Here is a 27,657-nt window from a genome sequence, read left to right on the forward strand (position 1 = left end):
AAAAATAAATTTACTCCAATTTACCCTAAAGGGGTAAAAGTGATTTTATGGTGTACCATAGGAATTTCAAAAGTTACGAATTATATATATCTCCTATATCTCATATTCAATTATATATATAGATATTAATTAATGGTTTTCAGTTGGTGGTCCTATGAGATATAATTATGGGAATTGATCAGGCCGGTAAAATTCAGAAATTGATGTTCAGGTATTTTCGTAGACCAGCTTTATAAATAAAAATCAACTTTTGAAATTCCAAAGATATTAATACAACGTAAAAATATGTTTACTCCCTTTACCCACTAACTATAAGGTTGAAGTAAAATTCTTCCTTATCCCATTCCTACTCCATTAAAGATTTATACTACCAAAATGTTAAGTTACTAGGTCTAGCAATTTAGTCTGGGCGTTGATGATTGAGTGAATGAGTAAGTGTGTATCGGAAATATTCAGCAAATCATGTCAGGGTTATTACATTATTATGATAGCAAACGCCGTGGTTTAAACGCTCGATTTTCGATATTTTAATTTGATAATTTACTTTAAAATTATATAATCGATTTTTAAGTAAAAACACAATTAACATTTTTTATCTTGTCGTTTTTTAACGTTTCATTTTTTATTTCCTAGATTGGCTAGATTTCGACACGAAATATGAATATTATAGATTTATAAGTTAAAACTATTATTTATCTATAGTCTATAAATATACTATGTGTAGGTAGTAGGTATACCGTCTATTCATCTTTTTAATGCAATAATTACGTCATATTATGTATTGAGGCGCATGGAGGCTGGCAACAACTATGAGATTTATTAAGTTATTTTAAGTAATTGAAAATAGTACCTATTAAATAATAAAACAAATTATCATTTATATTATTGCTTTTGCTCGTTTGCATTTTTAATGATAATGATTACTTTAAGACAATAGGAGTAATAGGACATAGGTAATTAAGTGAACATATATTTTTAATTGTTTATTATATTGATGATGTATTAAAATTATAATATTTTATACCAGGTACGTTCTAAGGATAAACTAATTAGCCTTTTAAATTGACCTTTTTCAAACATTTCGTCTAGAACATACTATAGAATCTAAACTGTTGATATACTTATCATTGATATTAGTAGTAGTAGGTAGGTCGTAGATATTTATAAACAATGATACTAAACTCTTGACTTATATAGGTATACTAACTATAGTACCGAAAACCTATGGAATTATAATTTAATATTTATTGATAATATAAAATATTTTAATTATTATAACGTAAATAGGTGTCAGGTGCGTTATTGTTATACATTTAATACCATACCATTGACCTATTAATAGTCAATTTACTGTGTCATTTTTAATCGGAGAAAGGAATATTATTATCCATAATTTATTATAGTAGTTATTAACTGAGTTTTTCTTTTAAACATGGTTACTGTTGCAAGTGTTGCAACTTATCTATTGATCTAAGAATAAACTCCTTGTTATTATCAAATTGAATATTATTATGTTATCAGTTATTCAGAATCCTAATAGATTTAATTTATAATTGTCTATTAATATTAGCCATTATAAGGCAAACAATTTTAAATTAATATATCGTTGTTAAAAATAAATGTCATTTTATTTTTATTATTCTCATGATTTATAATATATTTTTAGTTTCTAGAAAAATTGTGAAAAAAAAAACAATTTTTATCCTGTCAATACTATAGATTTTTACCCAGAATGAGTAAATCCTTGCTGGACACTCGTATACAAAATATTTTAGTTACATAATTATTTAGTAAAACGATTGAAATTGAAATATAAATGTGAATAGGTATGTGATAAGTGATCTATCCTATTCAATGAGTTTATGACTGCTGGACTTAAAAGGTTTCATATAGTGAGTTATAGATTATTAGTTTGAGATAATTAAAAAAAAATATGTGATTACTTTATTCTCAAATAAAAAAATTAAAATTAATTTTTTAAATTTTTAAAATATTTTTGTCATATATTCCACTTTAATAAAAAAAAATCAGTAGGTACAGTATACTGTATATGAAACATGTATAGTTAAAAAGTTAATTTATAAACTATAATGACTTTATGACTTGGTGGTAGTTTGTTAAAAGCTACTTAATATACTATATATAGTATAGTATATTACTTTATCATAGGCGGACACCCAAGGGGGCTTACCTCGCTACCATATATTTCAATAGAACCCCAAAAATCGAAACTTTATTAAAAATGTTATTATTTATTTTGCATTGGATTATTATAACCCTCCTAAAAATTCAACCAAATTTCTGCCAATAGACTGGCAATAGTATACTTTTGCACACAAGCCTTCAAAGCATTACTATCTGAATACACTTAGGTAGTTTTATTTAGGTGCATCATTACGTTATTACCTTATTTATAGTAGTAACATATTATGTATTGAGTATAACTAAAGTGTTTACTATATAATATAGTATATACCTAGTGATCCATATAACGTAAAACTTATTATTTAAAAAACTATTAATATGTGTAAACTGTAAATATATTTTTGTTGCATAATTTTAAGTCGTTAAAATTATATTCTTTACTATTTTTTTTTAATAATAACATACATTTTTAATTCATTATTCCAAAGTAGAATACTTTTAATACTTAATAGTACTATGATACACTGCAGATTACGCATATTGATATTTTGAACGAGTATAATTTATGAGTTATAAATATTTAAACTTTTGATGAGAAAAGTTGAGTTTTATAGGGATATCCCGCAAAATGTTGGTCAACTACTCCGCTGTGTTTTAAATATTTATAATTAATAAACTACTTTTCCAAAATTTGAATTTGATTGGTCGAAATATTCAATAATAATATGGTTAGAAAAATGAAATTATAAATCTATGTTGTCATTTAAAACGGCAAAAACTTAAAACATTAAAGATAAAAAATTGTAATTTTTTTTCAAAAATGTTGTTTTGTAATGACTTAAGATTATTTAAAATATATATTCATCATTATAAGTGTTTTATGTTAAATGGTTCAATATCGGTCATTGATTTATTACCCAATGGTATTATTAAAAAAATATAATAATATTATAATTAAAATAATTTATAGTAAGACGTGGCGTATCCTAATTAAATATATTTTTGGTGTCTACGTTTTTTCAATATCCAATAGCCAATAGGTAACTATAAAATATGTAGGTATACAAAAACATCGCTGTATTTTTCTATATTTAAAAATGTATTAACTTATATAATGACATTAATTAAAGGAAAATAAATAAAGATTAATAAAATTCTACTCTTTTTACTATAACTGTGGTAATTATTTGTATGCGAGTTGATTATAATTTTTTTAAATAATTAAATTCCGTAGGAAAAGGCCATTGTGCTATCTATAAATGTTATTACAATTTACATTTAATGCCGTTAAATATCTTCACAAAAATATTAAGCAATTTACAATCTCTCCCTTTCAAAAATACTATTTAGTTGAACTGTTGAAGTTGTGTGATAATCTAATTACATGAATGTATAATATGCTTTGTGTATTAGTACGTAATACGTATGTTTAAAATGATTCAAAGATAAAAATATTTTTTCATAAAATAATTTCAAAAATATTAGATTCGTGGATTTTTTCATTTGGCTAAGTTTTTGTGTTATAACTCTTATAATTTGTTCTACGTTTTTAAAATAAGTTTTAACTGTTTTAAGATAATATTTTTTTTTTCAATGATAGGCTGGAATCATTTAGAGATAATCATAATACTCGATATAAAATACTTCTAAAAAATGTTATCAGGATACCACAGTATTAAAAACAGCATAGTTTTACTTGTAAAAAAAAATAATTATAATTAAAAATAATAATAACAAAAATATAACTAATACAAAATATCAAATACAAATTAAATTTAATACAAATCAGTTCGATTATTTAATATAAAACTACTTAACTTAAATAAATAATTTAATAACATTTGTATTGTTATATTCTGCATTCATATAGAATTATAGACTATGAATGTTTTCATAACTATATAATAATCAATCTATAAACAAAAACTTAATCTAAAACAATCTCTTGTCTCCTCATTACTGGTTCTTCTTCATTTGGAAATTTAACCATATAATGATCTTTATCCAATAATTTGTATTTGTCTTCTCTAAAGTGTGAGAAATCACACATAAATCTATCAATCCCGTCAAAGTAGATTTGTAGAACAACAGGTGACACCGATTCCAGTCCCGATAAAGATGCCAATGAATCATAATAATCCTTTGATCTACGACCCATCATGTGTAATTCTTTAGGTCGTAATCCACTTGCTAATCTTGACTCTACATCTAGACGTGTATCCTCAATCATTTCTTCCTTACTAGGTAATTTTGCTCGACCCTCTAAAAACGTTTTGGCGAATTGTACCTATAAATAAAACTCAGTTAATGGTAAACCAAAGTAATTAACATATTAAAAACATATTTTTATTTTATTTAATAAGATTTACAAATATTGGAGTTTAGTGGTATTTTTAGTTTGTATTAATTGAACAATTACCTGTAAATCAATCATACAGAAACCAGCGGTGTTGGTTGGAATTCCAATAAAGTACATTGTAGGGTGTTCAATGTTCAGTACGTGCTTAAAAAGTGGCTCTACATGATTGTTCTCTACACGAATACCACATTCTGGGCTCAGAAATGGGTACTTATAGTTGTATCCTGATCAAAGTTAAATAAATCATAAATAAATTATGTGAAAATACAAATTTTAAAGTAAAATAATATGTATAAATTAATTTAAGACTTAAATTGAATTTAAGATTAGAAATAAAAATTAAATAACTAAAAATAATATCTTATTAGTTCTAGACCTTTGAAAGGTCATTCAAATGAAGAAAATCCAGTATAGTAACATGAACATTTTGATGATATGTGCCAAAATAGGCCATAAGATTTCTTTATAGCCATAGTAGGCCAATTTCTTTATTTTTCTAAAACAAAATAATTAAAATTAATTTTAATAGCTAACATTTTTTAATTATTTTATTATAAATTGTAATATTAATTATATAATTTATAAGAAGAATTTGCTTACCTGTACAGTATAAAATTGAATCAACTTGTTCATAAGATCCATCTTGGAAAACTATTCCATTTTCAACTACTTCTTTTATATCAATTTTCTGAACCATATTTGATGGAAACTTCATGTTTTTAACACGCTGATTGTGATGACTCAAGTAAACCTAAAATATATTATATTATCTTTATTAACACTTGAAATGAAACAAAAAAATAAAAATAATAAAAATGTATCTACTGCTATTACTTTTTTTGCTACTTTTGCAATGTCAAATGATATATCTAATCCTGAGGGACCACAACCAATTACCACAGTACTTTTGTCCTTAAATACTGAAGAATCTCTATAATCATGGCTATGAATTTTCATTCCGCAAAATTTCTCTATTCCAGGAACCTCGGGAATTGCAGGATTACTGTAATTACTGTAACATAAAAAAAGTTAATTAAAAAAAATTTCAATAGTAAATATAATTTAAAAAAAAAATATATATATATAAGTAAATTACCCGATACAAACAACAACTCCATCAAATTCCAATGTTTCCACAATATTTTCTTGCAAATCAATTACAGTCACACGCCAACGATCTCCCGCTAAAGGACTAATTTCTTTTACGTGGTGATGGAACTATAATATAAATAGTATATAAGTAATAATTTGTAATATATCTATCAATTAATATTAATATATTATTAGTTATTACCTTGATATGTTTCCTTAAGTTAAAATGGTCTGCGTAGTCTTCCAAATATTTTAGCATTTCATTGGCTGCCACATATGATTTGTCTTCAGGACCTTTATGTGGAAATCCCTGAAGTTCCATAATTTCTTTAGGCAAATTTGTCCTAAAAACAAAATCATTTTTATTAAAAATCTGAATACTTTTGATAAATACCTATCATGTACCTTAAACTTTTGTACATGCTCGAATGAACTGGTAAGCCATATTTATCCTTGCCTACTCTGTCAGTATATACCCAAGTGCCACCAACGTTATCAGTCTGTTCATAAGATACACATGTAAATGGAGATCCTTCTGCTGTAAAGTGTTTAAGAGCTGCTAATCCAGCTGCACCACAGCCAACGATCGCCACTGATTTTTTATTTTCTTTAAAATTAAATTTAACAGAAATGTTAATTAACTTAGGTACAAAAAAAAATTAATAATTTTTTATGGATTGTAAATGAAATTTGCATAGTTTATATACATTCTAAGCATTGTATTATATAAAGTTAAGAAATATTTGCTAAGTAATAAATTTATTAAAGATATATTTTTATCATTTAATTTAATTATAATCAAAAACATATTAAAGGTTGTTATTCCAATTAGTACCTACTAGAACAATTCTAAAATTATTGTTCAATTAATTATATCTGTAATATTAATTATATTTAATTTTACTAAATTATAAATGTAAGGAATATCACAAATTATTTTTAATAATTCATAAAAAAAATAAATATACATCTGTAACATGTATTACGACAGATTGTTATTATTTGGAAACATTTAAAATATTTACATTATTATTATACTTAACAATATAAATATATATAAAAATAATAAATTACTCACCAAGACGCATTGTTATTGTTTCAAATATAAGCACAGATTACAATGTAAAAACTGATTTTCAAAACACAATTGTTCAACAGGTGCAACAATATCTGATTTGAGTGTTTCAGTCTTTTAAAACTTTACGGTTTTATAGGAAACTGTATGCCCCACTACTTTTATTTTACCTATCAGCTTTTATTATATTAGTATTTCCATTTAATCAGATTGATTATTAATGACCACGTGATAAATGACTTGACCATTGATCATCTATTATACGTACTCATGTCTACATAATATTATAATATAATATAATTATTGTTAAAATACATTTAAATACATTGTTACAATATATTCTATGGGTTATAATGTGTTAATGATACAATATACATGATTTTAGATAACATATTATAAGTACTCGTGTCTACATTTAACAATATAATAAAATAAGTATAATAAAATTAAGAATATTGTTACAATGTACCCTATAAATTATAATGAGTTAATGATGTAATATAATAAATAAAGTAATTGTTGGTATTTATTGATAAACTTCATAAATATTATCATGCCCAAAATAATATATTAATGATAGGTATATTACCCATTAGATAATTATTTTCTAAAAATTGGATTTTCTAGTTATTCAACTTATTCTGATTAAAATAATCTCAAAACAAATCACTTTTGACCTACCTAAATAAAATGTTAAGTTCTGATTAAAGATCATAATATATTATATTTTTTATAATACTTTTATTAACAATAATTCAACTGTTATTTTACCTACAATTTAAATCTCAAAAATATTCTGTATTATTTGTTTTAGAAAGCATTCATTTTTATTTATAGACTACAATTTTAAATGAATTAAACTAGTAATTTTAATATTCAAGACCCAAACATTTAATGCATATGATTTAACAGTAAAAAAAATTAAATATAATTTTTCATAAATGACATATTTATTAAATCATTTATTTAATGTAATCTTAAAATTTCTTAATTTTAAAAAATATGGTTTAAAATTAACAACAATAAATAGTCATCAACAATTCAGTTAATAATCATTAATCAAAGTGCATCATAAATTATATTAATAATATTTATATATATTTAATAATAGCATTATAATAATCTTTTCATATTATAATATATAATATGCAACAATTCGTAAACAGGGAATGTCTTAATACTATATTAATTTATACAATAAAACTTTTAATATTATTTTATAATTAAGGTTGAATAAAATGATTTAGATTTTTTGCTACACAAATTTAAAAGAAAATTTATTAAATTGAAGAATGTATTATGTATTTAATATATTATGAATTATTTTAACATTTTAAACAATTTTAAAAATGAAGAAAGGTTTTTAATTTCAAGTAAAACATTATTTAAATAATCACCATATTATGTTTTACATTTAAAATATTATGTGCTAGTTGAAAATTTAATGTATTTAATTGTTAAAGCTATGTTGGCTATTACTAAATCTAATAATAATAAGTAATAACATAGGTAATCATATTTTTTTGATTTGTTAAAATCATTGTTAATATAGATTATTATATTTATTTTTTAGTTTGTTTAAATTAGCTGAATAACTTTTGTAAATAAACTTATATGATAATATTATAATTATTAGGTTAACACGAAGACTTGATGGAATACTGATATTACTACTGGAATATCCAAATAGCGAATATAGATCACTTAACATATAAATTAAGTACTTACATAACTGTTTTGAATTGGAAGATTATAAAATAATTGGACTTTATATTAACAATTTACTATTAGTATAATATTGCGTAGTATTATTTTTGTAATCAGTTTTGGCAATTGATAATTTGTTAATGAAGTTGAATAATATTATTTTATACCTAGTTTAATATCTAAACACTATATTATAGTTTGTAAAATAATAATTCATTTGTACAATAATAATACAAAATAACTTTAATGAGTTTTAAGTAACATATTCAATTGGACATTGGACTTAATAATTATCATTTATTAATAATAAATAGGGTCATCCCGTATTCACTGTTAGATTTCCATAGATCTATACTATATCTATACTATACTAATAGTTTAATGTTTTTTAATATTCTATATTATAATCAATTGCATCTTCATCTTAAATCATTCATATGTCAATTATGTAAAAATAAGCTAAGAGTAGATAAACTACAAATCAATATTAAGTTATTAAGTAAATAAACTATTATTATATATTTACAATTGGATGTGGCTTATAGACTTGGAAACTACTAATGGTAGTCAAATCATTGACAATTTTGCACACATATTTTTTAAGACTCGAAAGTTTTATAGCTTTGTATAAAATACCTAAAAAATGCCATGGAATAGCTCACAAATTAATTTTATTTTTGCTTACACAAATTTAATATGTTTGTGTTTATACATAGGGTTATCTTGGTTACTGCCCGCATGTTTACAGCATGTTTATATTAATTAACATTAAACATTAGTCTTTTGGTCAATATAAAAATTACACATACAAGACACATAAAACTTTAAAATTAATTTTACTTAAATAGGTGAAAATAAAATTGACTGAAGAAATAAGAACAAAGTTGTTTATATTGAATTTAATTTTTTTAATTTTATTTTGATCAAGACATAAATCATCAGATATACAATGCACAATAATAATATTTGATCCAACATTTTAATAGGTATGGAATTAAAAATTAATAATATTTGTTGTTATAAAAATCATATTAATATTATTATTTTTTTTTTTTACATTAATAGTTATTAAACATTACATTAAAAAATAAAATACTTAAGTAATAGAGAACAGGTTAATCCCACGATCAATTTAAGCAGATCCGGTAGGGAAATTAAAGGTTAGATAGTCCCAATTATAATAATTCCTTTGTGTTTGAAAGTAAAATACCCAACCAATAAGTAACACAGACCAAAAAATGAAGCCAATACCTGATCTCAGAACATAGCGCCTAAATTGTGGCTGTTCTTCAAATGGTTCAGCTAAGTAAGCATCATTATAATGCCATACAAAATTTACCAACCAAAAAAATGGCAACAAGAAAAATCCTGCAATATAATATATACGACAGATAGTTAGCTTTTCATCCATTTTTATACTTGTTCTCCAATTTGGGGGTGGTCTATGTTCAGTTTGATCTCCAGCATGCACATGATGGGTTTGTGGATTTTGACGAATTCTTACTTCTGGATACTGATTTTCAGTTTCATTTGCTTGTGAAGTTGTTGGGTTTGATGACACATCTAAAATTAAATTGTGATGTTATTGATTATCATTATAATATTTGGAATTATAAGCAATACAAAAACAATAAATAAAATTTGACAACTTAATTTAATTTTTAAACAAATTAATACATTGTTCTTCTAGATATCTATCAGGTATTTAAGATGGTAGAATATAAAATATAATTTTCCCTATTATCTTTTATAATTATTTTAAGTGATATCAAAAAAATATGATTTTTTATCCTATATTTCAAGTTTAATTAGTTGTTAAGAAGTTGTTACACTCATATGTGTTATAATTACAATTTTAAAATGCTTTAAAATTAAAATATCAAAAAAACCTTATACTTCATAGTAGCCTAGATAAGTTTTTTACCTTTAAAATTAATAATAGGTCAATTCACTCTAGTATTAAAAATAACAGAGTAAGACAACCTGAGTGTTACATTATCTATGTTATGGGTTAGTAAAATGGAGACAACACATGTAGGTATAGTGTCCTCTTAAAACCAAGGTACTTACTACACCGTGTAGAGTATAGTTGAATATTATTATATTCAACTTGTTAACAAAACTTGTTACCTTATATAAACAAAACACAACACGAAACAGTGTAGATTGAACTCAGGTTATTACTAAATTATTTCATTAGAATAAATATTATAAATATTATTGTTATAAATATATAGAAACAATGAAACATGTATTATATTTTACTGTGTTTATATAGTATTATAATTAAGTCTTCAGAGCCATATTTCAATTGTTTTTATTGCTGAAAAATTGACAATTTTGAAAGATGGTACTTTAATTTCTGGAGGATGTCGATTTAGGGGGACATTAAGTTCTATCTTTATTGAATATATTAAATGAAAGAATCTGTACAATATTGTGGTATATAAGTAATCATGATAAATATTAATGATATAAAATTGTAAAAGGTGTATAACGTATAAATGTATAATGGAGATTAATAAATAAATTGATAATCACCCATTTAAACAAAAAGTTGAGCACAAATAACCAAAACTGAAAATACTAAAAATTGTTTATATTTATTAAGAAATTAAACTAAGAAATGTAGATAAGCACAACTATTACTTATTAGTATACTATTCATAATATTATTGTAATCAAAAAACAGAATAAGAATACATTGGAACACTCAATTAAAATGTATTTCTTATATAGAAAAATTAATTTTCAGTAAAAAGTAATAATAACAAATATTTAGGTATATATATATATATATATATATAAATATACATATATTGGTATTTGTATTGCAGGTATTTATAATTATTTCCTTTACTGTACGAATATATACTTGAATAAAAACAAATTATTCTTACCCATTATTTATAATGATAATTAATGTTATTACGAAATATATTAATACATATATAGAGAGTATTGACTAGAGTTGTAAAAATTAATTTTATTTTAGATAATTTTGATTTAAATTAAATTAGAATAAAATATTAAAATATTAAATAAGTAAATCCTACAAAATACTATATTACTATCTAGTGAGTAGGTATCTTTATTTTATCAATCATGATCGCATACAGTTGTCATGTTATCAATATATTAAGTACATAAACCTTATCAAGCTATTTTGTTTGGTTTTTTATAGACAGATACTTAAAAAATATATTAAATAATTTAGGGGGTCTATCGTCTATGATTAAATGTGTTACTTTAGTTACTTATGTCTTATACTCTTATACCATTATCCCACAGTCCACAGATATTGTTAAACATATTATTTTTCATTATATTGCCTATTGCCTATACAAATTAATATTATAATATAGAAGACGTGCGTGCATTGACCTAATAATAAGTTATTTATTTATATTTATATTAGGTTAATGACTCACAGCCACGATGTAGAGATCATTCTTATATCATAGTTATGTATTTATAATCTTTGTCAAGTATCAAGCACTTAGGTACTTAATAATTATTATTTATTACTTAATTAGTTTATTACCTTAAAATTTATATAATACGTCTTTAAGTGTAAAGGGTTCTGTAATTCTATTACAAATAATAGTTAAATTACAGTTATTAAATATTTAAATGCAAAATATTTATTATATTTTACAGAAAGCGGGCTTGCTTGCCGTTCGGCGGTCAGTTGGATTTTAAATTTGGGACTTTAGGACTTGGGGAGTTTGGGACATTTTTTGGTAATAATAATAAACTAATAATATTATCATAGATTCTATTCCATGAAATAGTATCAACAAAGAATATTATCACATATAAGTATAGATATAGATTGAATATTATAAATCGGCAACAAAATAAAAGTTAAAAACATATGTTTATCAGAAATCAGAAATTTGGTAACATTGCATTGTATTGTTTATTTGTTTATAAACAATTAGTTCATCATACTTTAGAGTTGTGAGTTAGTGACTATTAATTGTCAATAGTTATTAGTTAAATATTTCTAAATTAACTATAATTTTTAGTTGGATTCGTTTGAATTTTGATTCTTAAGACGTATATCACGGAATTAAGATTATTTTAGTTTTTTTCAGTTGTTAATTGAAAATTTGTATTTGATTTTCAGTCTGGGTATAAGAATCCTGATTATTTTTAAGAGGATAGGTACTAATTTAATAACTGTTATTGAATGTACTTCAAAAAAAAGAAGCTTTCTCCTAAAAAAATAGTAATTATATTTAAAATTAGATAATTGTAGTTATGTATTATCATTGATAATAAAGTATATATTCTAGAATCAATTGTTTAATACATAAATAAATATTTGTCTAAAAATAATGTAGGCGTTTATTTTTTTAAATAATCTTAACATTTGTTTTGTTTTTTACATTTCAAATCTATTTAAAACTAAATAAAATGTAAGTAATTAATAAATATATTTAATTTTTAGATTTAAAAGTCTTGAAATAATGTCCAAGCGAGTTACAAATGATCGCCCTGATTATTCTGATCCTACTGATGATAGTGATGGCAGTGATTTTGATGAAGTGAAGAAAAAAACTATAATGGTAGGTAGTGATTATCAAGCACAAATTCCTGATGGACTATCCAAGTATGGAGATGATCCACCATACCAAAATGTTGATAAACTTCTTTGGGATCCTCATAACACAACTGATGCAGTTATTGCTGACTATCTTCATCATATTCATCAAATTTCTCACGGTACAAATATATTACCTAAAGGTAAGCATGTACGAGATGATGAAAACGCACTATTTTTACTTTTGCAATGCGGCTTTAATACTGAAGAAGCATTACGTCGAGTTTCATTAAATGATCAAATGTTTGGCCGAAGAGCTATGATGGTTTGGTCAGAAGAAGAATGCAAAAACTTTGAAAATGGCATTCGTTGCTTTAATAAAAACTTTTATCTGATTCAACAACATAGAGTGACTACAAGAACAGTTGGTGAACTTGTTCATTTTTATTATTTATGGAAAAAAACAGAAAGGCATGATGTATTTGCTAGTAAAGAACGTCTAGAAAAGAAAAAATATGCTCTTCAACCAGGTATTACATTTTATGAAGACGGAGAAAATTCTGTACTAAATCAAAAGACAAATCAAGTTGGTAATTGTTTAATCTACTGTGATCCAAAACGGTTACAACGAATGGAAACATCAGGTGTACACGTCACTCTAGTGGATAACTAAAGGGTTTGTTAAAAATTAACTCAATGTTAATAAATTTAAGTATAAATAAGACGTTCCTCTAACTATTTACTATAATTTTATTTGTTGATTAGGTTATTTAAAGTGAAGATGTACTACATTTCTATCAAGTATTATTAATATTTTAATTTCCAAATTACTAAGTAATATTTAAACTTTTAAACTTAATATGCCATATTTTATTTTGAATAGGATTTCTGTATTATAGACATCTTAGTAAATAGCATATTAAAGGCAATTTCAAGCAAAATTAATACCTAACAGGGTAAATCCAACATAGTTTAACAACTATAATTTATTTACTAATGTCGTACATTATCTAGTAATTATTATCATAAGCTAATAGAAAACTGTTAAAATATTTTCTACTGATAAAAATAGAAATTAAAAAATATTTATTCTGTTACATAATTATTAAGAAATCATAATAGATAATGTAACTATTTATATACCACATATTTACTGAACATAATATATTTTATGCCAGTTTTATTGTATAAACAGTACAATAATTAATAGTGTTTTTAATTTATAATTTAAGATAAATAATTAAATATTATTTATTAATTACTTTAGATATACAGTATAGTATACACCTATATAAAAACAAATATATATAGTGTATTCATTTAATTTATTTATAAAAATACTTAACTTTAAACATTTAACTGGTGAAGTAATTCACTTTATATTTAATTTTTACAGTTTCTTAAAAATACACTTCACATGTATTGTCTTAATATATTATTTTTGTATCTTTGCTTTTTTATTAAACTAGTTTTTTTTGTTAGTGGAGCGTTTTACAATTCTAAACATCATGATTATTATGTTTAAGCTTTATTTAATATTGTTGTACAAATAGATTTTAGGAAAAAATGTATTCTTCTATTAATATTAGATAAATAACTTTGATTGTGTAACTATGAAAGTATAGTTTACAGGTAGTATGTTTACAAAAATAAAATACACTACTTACATTATTTATTATAAGACGTCTGAATTTTATTATCAAATATCATATTTTTAGTATTATATTTTTGGTTACAATAGAAATCATATTTATACAGGAAGAAATAATGTTAACTTAATAGTACTAGGTACTTAACTTATGTTGACTGATATTATTCCAACAAAATGTAAAAATAGTTTTACTAAATATTACACTTTTGACCATTGTGCTTTCTGGATTCCTATTTTAATTTCCTAATTCTTTACCTATGTCAATTTGAATATTATAATTTTTTCTTTTATACTTATCTAATGTGTATTTTTTTTTATTATGAATTTTATTTAACTAAAAAAAAAATATGATTGTAACATATTTGTAAATTAAATAACAACAATTTGTAAAGCAAAATGTACAATTTTGTCTTTTATATTTTTTATGAATTATTTTATTACAGAGTACATACTTTTTGTTTTTTAATATAGGTATGATTTAAACTAATGTTAATCCATTTAAAGTTTATAATTTTTGTTTAATAGATTTTATTATAATGATTAATAATATATTTTTTGAATTATTCAATTTTTTCCAACATTCAACATTTACCGCTCTTATTAATCTCTAATTCCATTATCCATTAAAACATTTTTTTTTAAGTATTTTAAATTATAATTTACACTTAAGTTATTTTATAGCTTCATATCAAATAAAAAATACCTATTTAATTTAAAATTAATTATAATGCTAATGAATTATGATAACTTTGGGCCTTAACTCCTAAGTTTTTATTCGACAAATATATTTTCATAAAGTAACTCATTTATGTCGTACGAACATTCAACACCTGGAAAGTCTACCAGATTATAAATGTAGAACATTTGATGGAAAGTGTTTTTCTTGTAATAGTTGGTTTTTATGTTATTAAATTTTAGTTGAAGTATTTACGTATTTACTACTTTTTATCTAAAATTTGTGGATTATCATATTAATTCTAATTATTATTTTATAAACTGAATCTAAATTTAGCAAACTCAAGTATAAAATGATAAAATTAATCTTGTTCTGAATTTTTTTATGCGTGGTTGATACTTGTACAGAAGTGGTTATTGGTAAGAATGTATTAAAGAAAAGAAGACTGATTTGTTTGCGGTTCATTTATTCGGATACTTCACTCAATAACTACATGTTTTCAATTAATTTAAGATTTTAGTAAAAATTAATAAAAATATTTTTTTAATTCATAAATGAACAACTTTGTGATAGTACTATCTTACTATCTATCTTTACCAAACTATACATGTTTATTGGTATTTAAAAATTATATTTTTTAATATTTAAAAAATGCTCAAAAATTATCATAGTTTTTTTTTTTTTTTTTTTTCTTTATAATGATTAATATACAATCTATACTTTATAGCATAATAAGTATAAGTGACAAGTGACAAAAACTAAACATGATAAAGCGTGATTAAGAAGTCGCCCACTAGTGACTCTTTGCGTGATGGAAGATTTGGGAGGAAAGGAATAGAATTTTTATTTATTAATTATAATTATTATTTTTTTTTTTTTTTCTTTAAAAAGAGAGAGAGGGAGTGATTAATGATTATAGTAAACGATCTCTGCACCATCTCCTTTTCAGTCGACACTCGACGGCGAGGATTGTCGGGAAGTGTTAAGGTATTTAGGTTCCTAATTAGAGGGTTGATATGGTTTGCCAGACGTGAGAAGAATCGCTTGTAATATATAACCGACTTCTCTTCAATCGTTTTGACATGTAGATCGTTGTGGAGTGTTAAATTAGAAATGTATGGTGGAGCGTTAGTGAGCTGACGTAGAGTGATATTCTGATAAGATAGAATTTTATTAAGATTCGATTTCTTTGCCGCACCCCAAAGTTGTAGACCATAAGTCCAGATTGGTTTTAGAAATGATTTGTAAATTAGTAGTTTATTTTTTAGGCTTGAACATTTATTTTTTGATAACAAGGTTTTGAGCATACGACTATACGAGAACGAGAGTTTAGAATTAGTCTTTTGGATCTGATGTGTGGATTCCAAGTCAATTTTTTATCTAAGATAAGGCCTAAATATTTTACTGTATCGGAAGTGGGTATAGGTATGTTATCCAATGAAACTGGAGGACAGAGGCCATGTTTCAGGGTGAAGGTGGTATGTATTGACTTGGCGTGATTCAGTTTTATTCTCCACTTGGTGTACCAAGATGAAATAAGATTAAGATGAGTTTGTAAATTACCAGAGGCTATTAGGGGATTTTGTGAATTGAGATTAAAACTTTGTTATCAGCGTAATCAGCAACAATGGTGTTTTCAGTGACGGGTTGATCAGAGGCATATATGTTAAACAATAATGGAGATAGGATACCACCTTGGGGTACGCCTGCATTTATCATAGCCATTTGTGAAGTACATGTTCCAATGCGAATTTGGAAGTATCGATCGGTGAGGTAGGATTTAGTTAGGAGAAACAGGGAAGGTGGAAGAAAATTTCGAAGTTTATAAAGTAAGCCATCGTGCCAAACCCGATCGAATGCCTGTGAGATATCTGAAAAAACACAGGAACAATATTGTTTACGTTCCAGCGAGGTTGATATAGAATCAACCAGGCGGTGTGCTTGATGAATTGTGTTGTGTTTAGCGCGAAAACCGAATTGAGATGAAGGAAGAATGTTATTTGAAATAACATGTGGGGATAGTCGATGAAGAATAAGCCTTTCGCAAATTTTTGAAAAAAATGGTAAGAGGCTTATTGGTCTATATGAGTTTGGAGCATCTGGAGGTTTGTTTGGCTTTGCAAACATGACAATGTGTGAAAATTTCCACATAAGTGGGAAATATGATAGACGAAATATTGCATTAAAAATATAAGTCAAAAGGACTATTGCCTTTTTGGGTAAACATTTTGCAACCTCTGCTGTTATAAGGTCAAAACCGGGAGCTTTTTTATTCGATTGTTTTAAAATTATATTTTTAATCTCGTTTGGTGTGGTGTATTTCACGGGAGGTCCATTAGGTAACGGAGAGTCTAAATATTTTCTAACATTATCTATGTGTTGAGGGTCAAGAATATCAGCGTGAGGTTGAAAAATATTTGATAAATGCGTTTTGAATACTTCTGCTTTTTCTGCGTCACTAATAGCTAATGTATTGTCTGCTTTTTTAAGAGGAGTTGAGGGAGATTTGTATTTTAAAAGCTGTTTAGTTTCTCTCCAAAGGGAACCGTTTGCAACAGATAGGTTGTGCAATTTTTGCTCGAAAGCATTGGCTTTATGTTTTGTAAGGATTTTTTTCAAAGAATTGGCAAGTTTGTTATAGGCGGATTTGTGTGAAGGAAGACGAGAGAAGTGGTACCTTGCTCTCGCTCTACGTTTTTCCACAATTAAACATCGAATTTCTTCTGGTATTAATGGGTAATTAAAATTAGAGTTTATTATATTGTTTGAATTAACAGTTTTGACAGGTTTTAGGGCGGACCACGCTGCCGATTGAATTTGAGTTGTGAAATTGTTGACTGCTTCGTCAATATCGAGATTAGATTTCAACCTGATATTTAGGTTAATATTTTTATTTACTGTATCATGAAATTTGATGTGATCCGTAAGGGATGAGAATAATTTGGGTGGATTAATACGTGCTAATGGTGTGGCTGAAATGGTTAGGAGAACTGAGGAATGATCAGAGTTTAAATCGAGTATGTTTTTGGTACAGAAATGTATGTTGCTGGGTATCTTGGCGGTAAAAATATCAAGAATGTCAGGTTTTTTTTTGAGTGAGGTAGGCCAATAAGTAGGTCCAGGTGGTGAGAGGATATTTAAATTTTTTTCGTTGGAAAAGCTGTGTAAAATGATACCACGAGGGTTATTAACACGACAGCCCCAGCTTTGGTGCTTGGCATTGTAAAATTATCATAGTAAAAAAAAATGTTAGTATAAACAATTGGTTTTAATTAGGTATCTATTATAATGTTTTTGAAATATTACAAAAATAAACAAAATTAACTTAGTTGACTAGGTATTAGTTTTATGTAAAAAATTCTCGTTTTTTCTTAATTTTTTTATATTTTTCTAGGTTATTTTTAAATCGTTTAAGAATTTTTACTTTAGACATTCCAAAGTACTAACTAAATCCAATTTGTAACCAGAAAACACTTCCAGTGGTATGACAGATAAAAACACATTGTAAAATCAATATTATTATCTAAAATTATAAATAGTAGGTAAGGTATACTAAAATATTGAACATAAGTAAAGTATATATATTATATTATACATAGATTTTATAAAGAAGTTACAGACGGTACTATCAGACTATCTTACCTTCATACTTTCATACTTCATACTTCATAATAATATATAATGCTAAGTCTCAGCCTCAGGACACTTCCTTCGATTATGAATAATTTTTCGCTTCACGATATTTTTTATTTAATATTTCCTGTACTTCATTCACTAATTCCTTTAGCAAATAATATTGTGGAATTTGTTACTGTTCGTTCTGCAATGTCAATATGTCATTGACCGATTAATAAGTGTATTAATATAGTAACAGACAACAGTTGTATAATAGTATTGTTTATTATACCTACCTATTCGTTTATTCGTATTTCCATCACACTTCATCGTGTGAGCCTTATAAGAACATAATATTTTTACTTTTAGGTATTTTTTTCGTTTGTATAAATTATTTTAATAATAAATTAATAAATACATATTTTAATTAATAAATATACTAAATCAGTAAATCAATTATTTAATGTTTAATATAAATAAATTGTATTATATTTATTGACATATTTTTACCTCTAAACAGTAGTCTAAACAGTAAACATCACTTACATTTACATGCATGCATCGGGTATATTTTTACCTCGTAAATATTATGCCGAATTTTTGTCTTTGGATACCATGATGATAGATCTGAATATTTTTTTACCAAAATTCGTTGTCATCAGGCATAACTATTAATTATTATTTAATAATTTAATAATTTGAAGCAACGGAGACGCATGCAGATTATTATTAATTGGTAGGTATATTGTCTGAACAAGTGTTAAACGGTTAACAATAATTACTTACTAAATTTGAAAAAAAATAAGCTTGACAAAATGACAAGTATTGTAAATTGTATTACAATGTTTAAAATGAAGCCATAACCACGATCAAGGCCGTATCCTGACATTTTTTTCTGCGTAGAGGTCCAAAACCTGTATATAAAATATATTATATAATATATATTGTAATTATATAGTTATATATCTACTCAATTTAGGTTTTGACATTTGGTTAAAAATAATACAAAAAAAGATAATATGATCAAATAAACAAAATTACTTCGACATCTTGTCACCTTACAGTACACTAATGACTAGTGTCTAGTTAGTACTTTAGTAGTTACATTACATTATAACAAATATAAAAAATAAAACTTACACAAATACAATACCTAAATTTTAAATTAATAATATACCTATTCATATCTTTTTGAAGAGCAAACTGATTTAATACTTATTCAGGATTAAATGTAATATCTCTATGGATATTGGACACATTATAATAATATTTTTAATTTACATACCTAAATATAATATTGTAGACGCTATAAATCTATAGTATAATATATTATATATTATGATACAAAACAGTCAATAAATATAAATATGAAATTGGAGTTTAAGCCATTTATGACTGAAAATGTATATGTTGGTGTTAAAAATAATTAGTTATTTTAAATATTTGTAAACTATTTAAGAAATTTTGGGGGACCTGAGTCCGGACCTCTTGAACCTCCCTCAGATACGGCCTAGTCCACAATTTTTACAAGATGTGCGCTTAGCGTATTTGCGTATTATACTATTATATTAAATTCACGTTCAGTAGTTCTTGACTTAATGTCTTGTTTCGTTAGCTTTAATATCTGAGCGAATTAACCTACTATGAAGCAGCTTCATTGAAGCTTATTGGTAAGAACATATAATACCTATATACCTATTATATCATTTATATATGTATTTGACTGTCAGGTTTTTATAATAATTTTGTTTCTAAGTGAGTTATGACTAGGGTTCGGACTTCGGATTTAAACGCAGTGTAATTAATATAAAAACATTTAATTTATTAAAAAAATAAATAGTTTGTAGTGTACATTTTAACTAGTTTGTATTAAATTAAAAATTCATTACCATATACTTAGATAAACTGTCTTCAGTAATGCGGACTGACGAACAATTTTGAATCTAGTATCTACGCATTATGAACATAGATTGGTAGTATGGGTACTTTAATAAACTTAAAATTAATTGGCCATACCAAATGGCAAATACTCAAAAAGTATTCAGCGATATAAATAAATATCGCCGATAATAAAACTCAATAATTGACAAACGCCAATGCACCGTTTTCAGAAAATCTTATCGATTTGTATTTTGTACGCATGTGGCATGTCGTGTACTATCAAATTAATTAAAAAATAAACACAAAAAAGACATATTTTATAAGTAAAAATAAAACCCCCCAAAAAATACATCCATCGTCTTAAGTATTAAATGACACACATTTTTATACAAAAATTATTTTTCTATTATTATATTAAAAAAAGGCTTTTGCATTATTCAAATCAGAATCCTAGTTATGACGTTACGTATTTGTAAGAGTGTAAGACGGACACAAAAAATGAGTGTCGCAGGGTGTATTTCAAAGTAAGTATTAACTAATAACTATACAGTCTAATGTCTATACTGACTACTGAATGGTCTGATTGTATATTTTAATTAGGTATTATTGAATAGTGTTAAAAGTCTGGTCGAAGTGGATCGAAGTGGGAAATGGGTGAATGGCAGGCGCATGTCCTATCACTCCTATATCCTATAATATATTATAATGTATTATATATTTTTTCACTGGAACGGGGGGACGGCACAAACTTATATCCAAAATAATTTTTTTTTAAATGTGGATTTCAATTTACGTCATTTACGAATTTTACAATTTTTAATATCAAAAACAATAATTATTATTAATTTTGTTATCTATTTAGTAATAAAATTGAATAAATTATGTACCTATGTTGATTATTATTATTTATTTTATTTTTTACTGTAATATGAAGGACGTATAGGTATTACTATCAAAATACATTATGTTTGGAATTTAAATAATTTGAAAAGTGGTATCTAAAATATAAGTAAGCCGTAAGGTTGTTGAGAGAGTGTGGGTCTGTGCCCTGTGGAAGGCAAAGCCCCCCATGGGCACTACGGATTTGTGTTAAATAATCAAATAATTGTGCACTTGGAACGCAGTTTTTAAAACGTTGGATTGAGCTCTACTTTTTTTCCCAATTCGAATACTGCATTTATATAGAATATAGATAAGGATAACCTAACTATATATACACATTATATGTTACGGAATACGGGCACACCTCAGAAATACTCGGACAAAATGCGAATTGTCCAAGAGACCACAATATTTTAGCAAAAATAAATGTCATATTTTGGTTTTTGCCCGGGCGAATCTATTCATAACCAACTTTATTTATGGCTTATGCAAAACCGAAGCGTCTTGAATTCTATGATAATAAAATAAATATCATTGTTTAAATATAATTAAATATGATTATGCATTAATATTTAATAAGAACTAAAATATAATGGTACTAGGTATAATGTTAAATTTAAGAATTTTGATTTTAGACTGTAACATATTATATTATCCAGAAAAGATATTTTTACAAAACATATATATACATATAAATTAACCAATCAATAATTTAAATGAAAAAAAAATAAGGCATTAGGTACAGATCACTTTTTAATTTCGTATTGATGTATTCTACACTTGGCATTTCGTACTACACACAATATTTTAGTCTCTAATATAGGTAAGTAATTTTTATGTATATACTATAAACTATAATCAGAATTTTATAATCTTTATTCGCATTAGTATCTTTTAAATAATATGGTTGAATGCTTCTATCTCGTTTATTTATACACTCGAATACTACGTGTTTTCCCGTAATACGTAATATCTCGAATAAACTTAATAAATAATAATAATATAAATTACCAATAGCCAATAAGCAGTAATAATAAATTAATAAATAATTGATGTCCGACAGTCGACGGATCAATATTCCTTTATGGCCAATATACTTATTTCTCATAGGTACCTGATACTGAACTATTACTGTTGATTTTCTCTAGAGTCATTTAACAATTATAAGTTATAACTATAAGTATTATTATTATAGTAGTATATCAGTATCGTAATTTCAGGATTCAAATTTTAACGATATTTTTATAGACGACTAAAATGTGTAGAACATTTTAATATGATTGAAACATTAATAATTAAGGTGGTACCTACCTAGTAGTTAGTGTACACTGTGTTTTCGTTAAGTTTTAATCAAACCTAATTATCAAAAACAAATTTTTTGGTAAGTATAATACATTATTGTGTAGCTTGTTCTAATTTTTAAGAATAAGTAGTTTATTTATTAGGTAATTTAATGTTGATATTTATTATTTTGACTTTATATTTTTAATTACCGAGGTATTTTTAAATTTGTACCTGTTATTAGATAGGTACGGTACCTAATATTATCTAATTTGATAGATGATCAATAAATCATGTTTTTATTTCTGATACTGTTTTATTATGTAGATAATTATAAATTAAGTAGAGGTCCTTGGAATAGTACCTACTAAAAAGTTTAAATAGTTAACACCAATGATTATATAACTACATGCAGAAGTCAAGTAGTACTGGGGGTGTTTTAATTATTTAACACTCGCAGAGACGATCAGGGCTCTGCCTCACACCAACTAACATTACCTATATATTGTTCCTAAATATTTAATTTTAACAATTAATATTCACATACTAATATTAAAAATTGTTTTAATACATTTAATTAACATCCTTTGTCTATGTTTGTAAATGTGTTTAATATATCTTATGAGCCAATTTCATTATCTTTTAATCTTTGTACTTAATGATTTTTAAGTTAATAAAATGTTACGTTTAGCTTCTTGTTCAATTGTCCAATTGCATCAGTAAAAATGAGAAACTATTTCAAATCATTTATTGCTATTATGTGTTTTTTGTGTTTGTTCTTTATTTTTTAACAGTTAATTAATATTTTAACTAATTGTATGTTTTTGAAATAAAATGTTAATACTTTCATACGAGTATTTGTGTAGAAAATGTTATTTTACCAGCTTGGTAAACAATAGATTTTAAAGTAATTAACATTCTAATTTCTAATTTTCTCAACATTCAGATAATCTTATTTTAATAAAAATAAATGATGGTAAACTTATTATTTAATTTCATATTAGTGAAAGTTCTATTAATTAGGCACACTCCAGTATTTCACAAGCCAATATACTTGTTAAAGTTTCCATACTTCTATAGTTGTATTTTTTGTTGTTTTTAATGGTAATTCATTTTTAAATAATAACATGACTAATGTTATGTTATAGATACATGTCAGATTGTCAGTATATAAATATTTTGATAAAAAAAAAAAGTAAATTAAAAAAATATGTAGATATATTTTGTTTATATTGTGGTTGTAGTATAAAGTATATAACTTAATACTTTTTGATTAATTTCATTCGCTTACGTGTACCTACTTATGAAAGTATTCTAATTCTATTGATAAATTATATTATTTTACAATTTTTTTTCAAATTACAAGGCTTAGAACTTTGTACACTACAAATCAAAGAAATGAGTGAAAACATAATTACATGTATTAAAAAAACCTTGAACATAAAGTACCTATAATATGTATATTCATTTATATGGGAATAAACTTTAAAAAATTATAATTCATAACATTTTTTTAAATTATTAATTATACAATTTTTTTTAAATTTTTTTATTCCATTTAAATATTAATATTAAATACATACTCATTAAAAACAATTATTCAATTTATAGTATGATTCTTTATGAGGTACCTACATGAAGGTTTTTATTTTTAAATTAAATTAATTTTGTTGTTTTATTAAACAAAATATGCGTTAATAATATTATATATACAATTTTCAAACATAAAAATCAATTATTTTGTATTGTAATTTACAAAAATTTGCAATAATAATTCAAAATACTGTCAAGTTGTGAAGAGAACATTATTTTTAACCTTTCTAGTCTTATATAATAGTTATAATGGTTGGTATCTACCTAATGTTTAAAAAAATACAAACTAATACAACTTTATAAATTAAAAAAAAAGTTGTTAAGACTTATATGTATACATATTACACAGGTTAAGCATTACACCATTGATATGTCTGATAATAATCTAACACTTGCCACTGAAGTAGATGAACAAGAACCGGAACTACAGTCATGGGTGTGTCCCAATTTTGGAATAAAAGATGTATGGGCTCATAATTTAGAAGAAGAATTTGCATCAATTAGAAAACTATTGCCTAAATATTGTTATGTTGCTATGGACACTGAATTTCCTGGAGTCGTAGCACGACCAATCGGCGATTTCAAGACGGCTGCTGATTATTTATATCAGTTGTTACGATGCAATGTTGATCTTTTGAGAATCATTCAATTAGGGCTTTCATTTTTTGATGAAGATGGCAGGACACCCACTGACCAATATACAACATGGCAGTTCAATTTTAAATTTAATTTGTCAGAAGACATGTATGCTCAAGATAGTATAGAATTATTGACAAATTCCAGGTAATTAATAAATTTATTTAAATTTTTTGTATACTACTACTTTAATTAAGCCAAATGGTATCAATTTATATAAATAAACAAAATAATTTTATAATTGGTATATGTCTTGAAATCAATTTTTGTTTTTTAGAATACAATTCAAAAATCATGAAGAGAATGGAATTGAACCGATAGTTTTTGCTGAATTCATAATAACATCTGGCTTAGTATTGATGGATAATTTAAAGTGGATGACATTCCACAGTAGTTTTGATTTTGGTTACTTGGTTAAAGTGTTAACTGATGAAAAACTTCCACAGGAAGAGTCTGAGTTCTTTGAGATGTTTTCTCTGTATTTCCCCTGTGTGTATGATATCAAATACCTAATGAAGAGCTGTAAAAATTTAAAGGGTGGTCTGCAAGAAGTGGCTGATCAACTGGAATTGAAGCGTATTGGGCCTCAACATCAGGCTGGTAGCGATTCCTTATTAACAGGCATGGCCTTTTTTAAAATCAGAGATATGTACTTTGAAGGAATGATCGACAGTAAAAAATACTGTGGTCATTTATACGGCTTGGGTATTACCACTTTGAACAATGGTCAATTTCGATATGATAATGAAGGGCCATTTAATTTGTAAATGAAACTTATATATTTTGTTCCTTTAGTCATTGTTTTTTTTTTTTATATATATCTATAATAATAATATTAATATTGTTAATTTCAAATTGAAATATCCAAGTTAAAATATTTTGTCTGCTATTTATTTATTTTGTATAAGTTTTGTATTCACCAATTATGAACAAAGTTAGAAAAATTATTGAAATATCTTTAGTTTAGAATAATTATATTAGAAAAAAAAAATGAAAATGGTAAATTTAATACCTTTATACTTCTTTTGAAAAGTACTTAAAAATAATATATACATTTTGTTAACTTAAGGAAATAAAAGAATATATTAGTTATAATGAGAATATTGATTTTTATAGATTTTTGTTGTTTATATAATTTATTTTCAGTAAGATAATCTTTGTCACGAGGTTAGGTTAGATATCCAATAAATGCATAAAATCTATTACAAGTTTTCTCATAAGTTATTCTTATAGAAATTAAAAATATCAAAAAACATAAGTAATCCTTTTTATTTATAAGTGTAGAAGTTAAATTTTTTTAAAAAATACTGTAAATATGTATATTATTTACAGTAGTTAAAAATGCATATAATTTTGTATTTTACCATAAAATCATATAATGTTTGAAAATGTAATATCTGATTCCTCATATCATATTACCTATTGGAAACTAAGAAAAATAGTTTAGCATACATATACTGAATACTTACATTTTATGTGAGTGATTGAAGTTAAAATTTCAACATCTTATTATAATTAATGATCATTGAGATGTATAAACATAATTATAACTAATTTTTATAGTTTAAAATAAGAATAGAATCCAAAAATGTTATGTTGTTATCCACAAAATTATGTTTTATAATTTATTAAAAATATTTTATTTAAATAAGTTATTTCAGGTAGATAAATAAATATTTATAAATTGAGTAACTAATTTATTTTATGTGCTTTAAAATAATAACGTATAGGTTTTTAAGTTTATTAGGAAGTGGATATGAATGTATGATACTATATACAGGGTATAACAGGACTATTTAACAAATATAGTAATATTTGTAATGGAAATTTGTCAAGTAGTCTAGTTACACCTTATATACTGTTATTGGTTGGTTATTACTAGAGCATGGATTTCTATGCAGTTGCATATTTTTGGATTATTGTCAGTAATTTTTGTGAATCATAACAGTTTGAAATTTTTTTTTGCATATTTCTGTATATTTAATGGCTATTGTATATTGAAGTGAAAATTAAAAAAAAAAAATATTATGCATGAGTTTATTGTCAAGTAAAAATCAAAAATATATTTTGTAGGCAATAATTAGTAATATAAATATGATAAACTTGTATGTATAAATAAAATATATTTATTAAGTCCCTACCTACAATATCTAGTTTCTTTAAAAATGCCCAAATAATTTCAGTTGATATCAAATATGTTAACAGATAAACGCCACAGCTTTGTGACGCTTTAAAAACTGGAAATATATAGGTCGTTCATTTTAATTATCAATACAATTTTAAGAATATAATAATTTATTCAAAAATCCTTAAATTTGTTTTTTCATTTAAGTATATATCTTATTAATTATTATGAGTTGTTAAATTTGTAAATCAAATAATAATTGTGCATTTTTTTTTACCATAATTCATTACAAAAAAAATGTTGTTTTAAATATTATTATATGGAATATTTAGTGCATAAAAATCCTTGCTCTGTAGTTATTAGTAATAACTTATTGCTTATTAATTATTA

General features: G+C 24.7%; 4 protein-coding genes across 6 annotated transcripts; 2 read left to right on the plus strand and 2 right to left on the minus strand.

Moving 5' to 3' along the window:
• Positions 1-3,835: 3,835 nt before the first annotated feature.
• LOC132932448 (uncharacterized) lies at positions 3,836-6,827 on the minus strand. The gene is made up of 8 exons (XM_060998828.1): positions 6,675-6,827; positions 6,002-6,203; positions 5,799-5,940; positions 5,601-5,722; positions 5,339-5,516; positions 5,105-5,255; positions 4,565-4,728; positions 3,836-4,432 (listed from the first exon to the last, which is right to left on the minus strand). Exons 1-8 carry the CDS (start codon positions 6,682-6,684, stop codon positions 4,073-4,075), a joined length of 1,329 nt encoding a protein of 442 aa, XP_060854811.1. The 5' UTR covers positions 6,685-6,827; the 3' UTR covers positions 3,836-4,072.
• Positions 6,828-9,262: 2,435 nt separating this feature from the next.
• LOC132917963 (gamma-secretase subunit PEN-2) lies at positions 9,263-11,471 on the minus strand. The gene is made up of 2 exons (XM_060978980.1): positions 11,279-11,471; positions 9,263-9,941 (listed from the first exon to the last, which is right to left on the minus strand). The coding sequence occupies exons 1-2, from the start codon at positions 11,280-11,282 to the stop codon at positions 9,511-9,513; spliced, it is 435 nt and encodes a 144-aa protein (XP_060834963.1). The 5' UTR covers positions 11,283-11,471; the 3' UTR covers positions 9,263-9,510.
• An 841-nt stretch (positions 11,472-12,312) lies between these two features.
• LOC132917607 (mesoderm induction early response protein 1-like) lies at positions 12,313-15,504 on the plus strand. Of its 3 annotated transcripts, none has more exons than XM_060978427.1 (2): positions 12,313-12,548; positions 12,835-15,504. In XM_060978427.1, the coding sequence occupies exon 2, from the start codon at positions 12,854-12,856 to the stop codon at positions 13,598-13,600; it is 747 nt and encodes a 248-aa protein (XP_060834410.1). In that variant the 5' UTR covers positions 12,313-12,548; positions 12,835-12,853; the 3' UTR covers positions 13,601-15,504. The 3 variants fall into 3 exon arrangements, with proteins under 3 accessions (XP_060834410.1, XP_060834411.1, XP_060834409.1); XM_060978428.1 differs by having other exon boundaries at positions 12,313-12,515; XM_060978426.1 differs by having other exon boundaries at positions 12,314-12,612.
• A 7,191-nt stretch (positions 15,505-22,695) lies between these two features.
• On the plus strand, positions 22,696-26,164 carry LOC132918187 (CCR4-NOT transcription complex subunit 7-like). Its single transcript, XM_060979312.1, has 3 exons — positions 22,696-23,013; positions 24,856-25,289; positions 25,420-26,164. Exons 2-3 carry the CDS (start codon positions 24,877-24,879, stop codon positions 25,907-25,909), a joined length of 903 nt encoding a protein of 300 aa, XP_060835295.1. The 5' UTR covers positions 22,696-23,013; positions 24,856-24,876; the 3' UTR covers positions 25,910-26,164.
• Positions 26,165-27,657: the final 1,493 nt, after the last annotated feature.

The sequence above is a fragment of the Rhopalosiphum padi genome, chromosome 1 (assembly GCF_020882245.1).
Source record: "Rhopalosiphum padi isolate XX-2018 chromosome 1, ASM2088224v1, whole genome shotgun sequence".
NCBI lineage: Eukaryota > Metazoa > Arthropoda > Insecta > Hemiptera > Aphididae > Rhopalosiphum > Rhopalosiphum padi.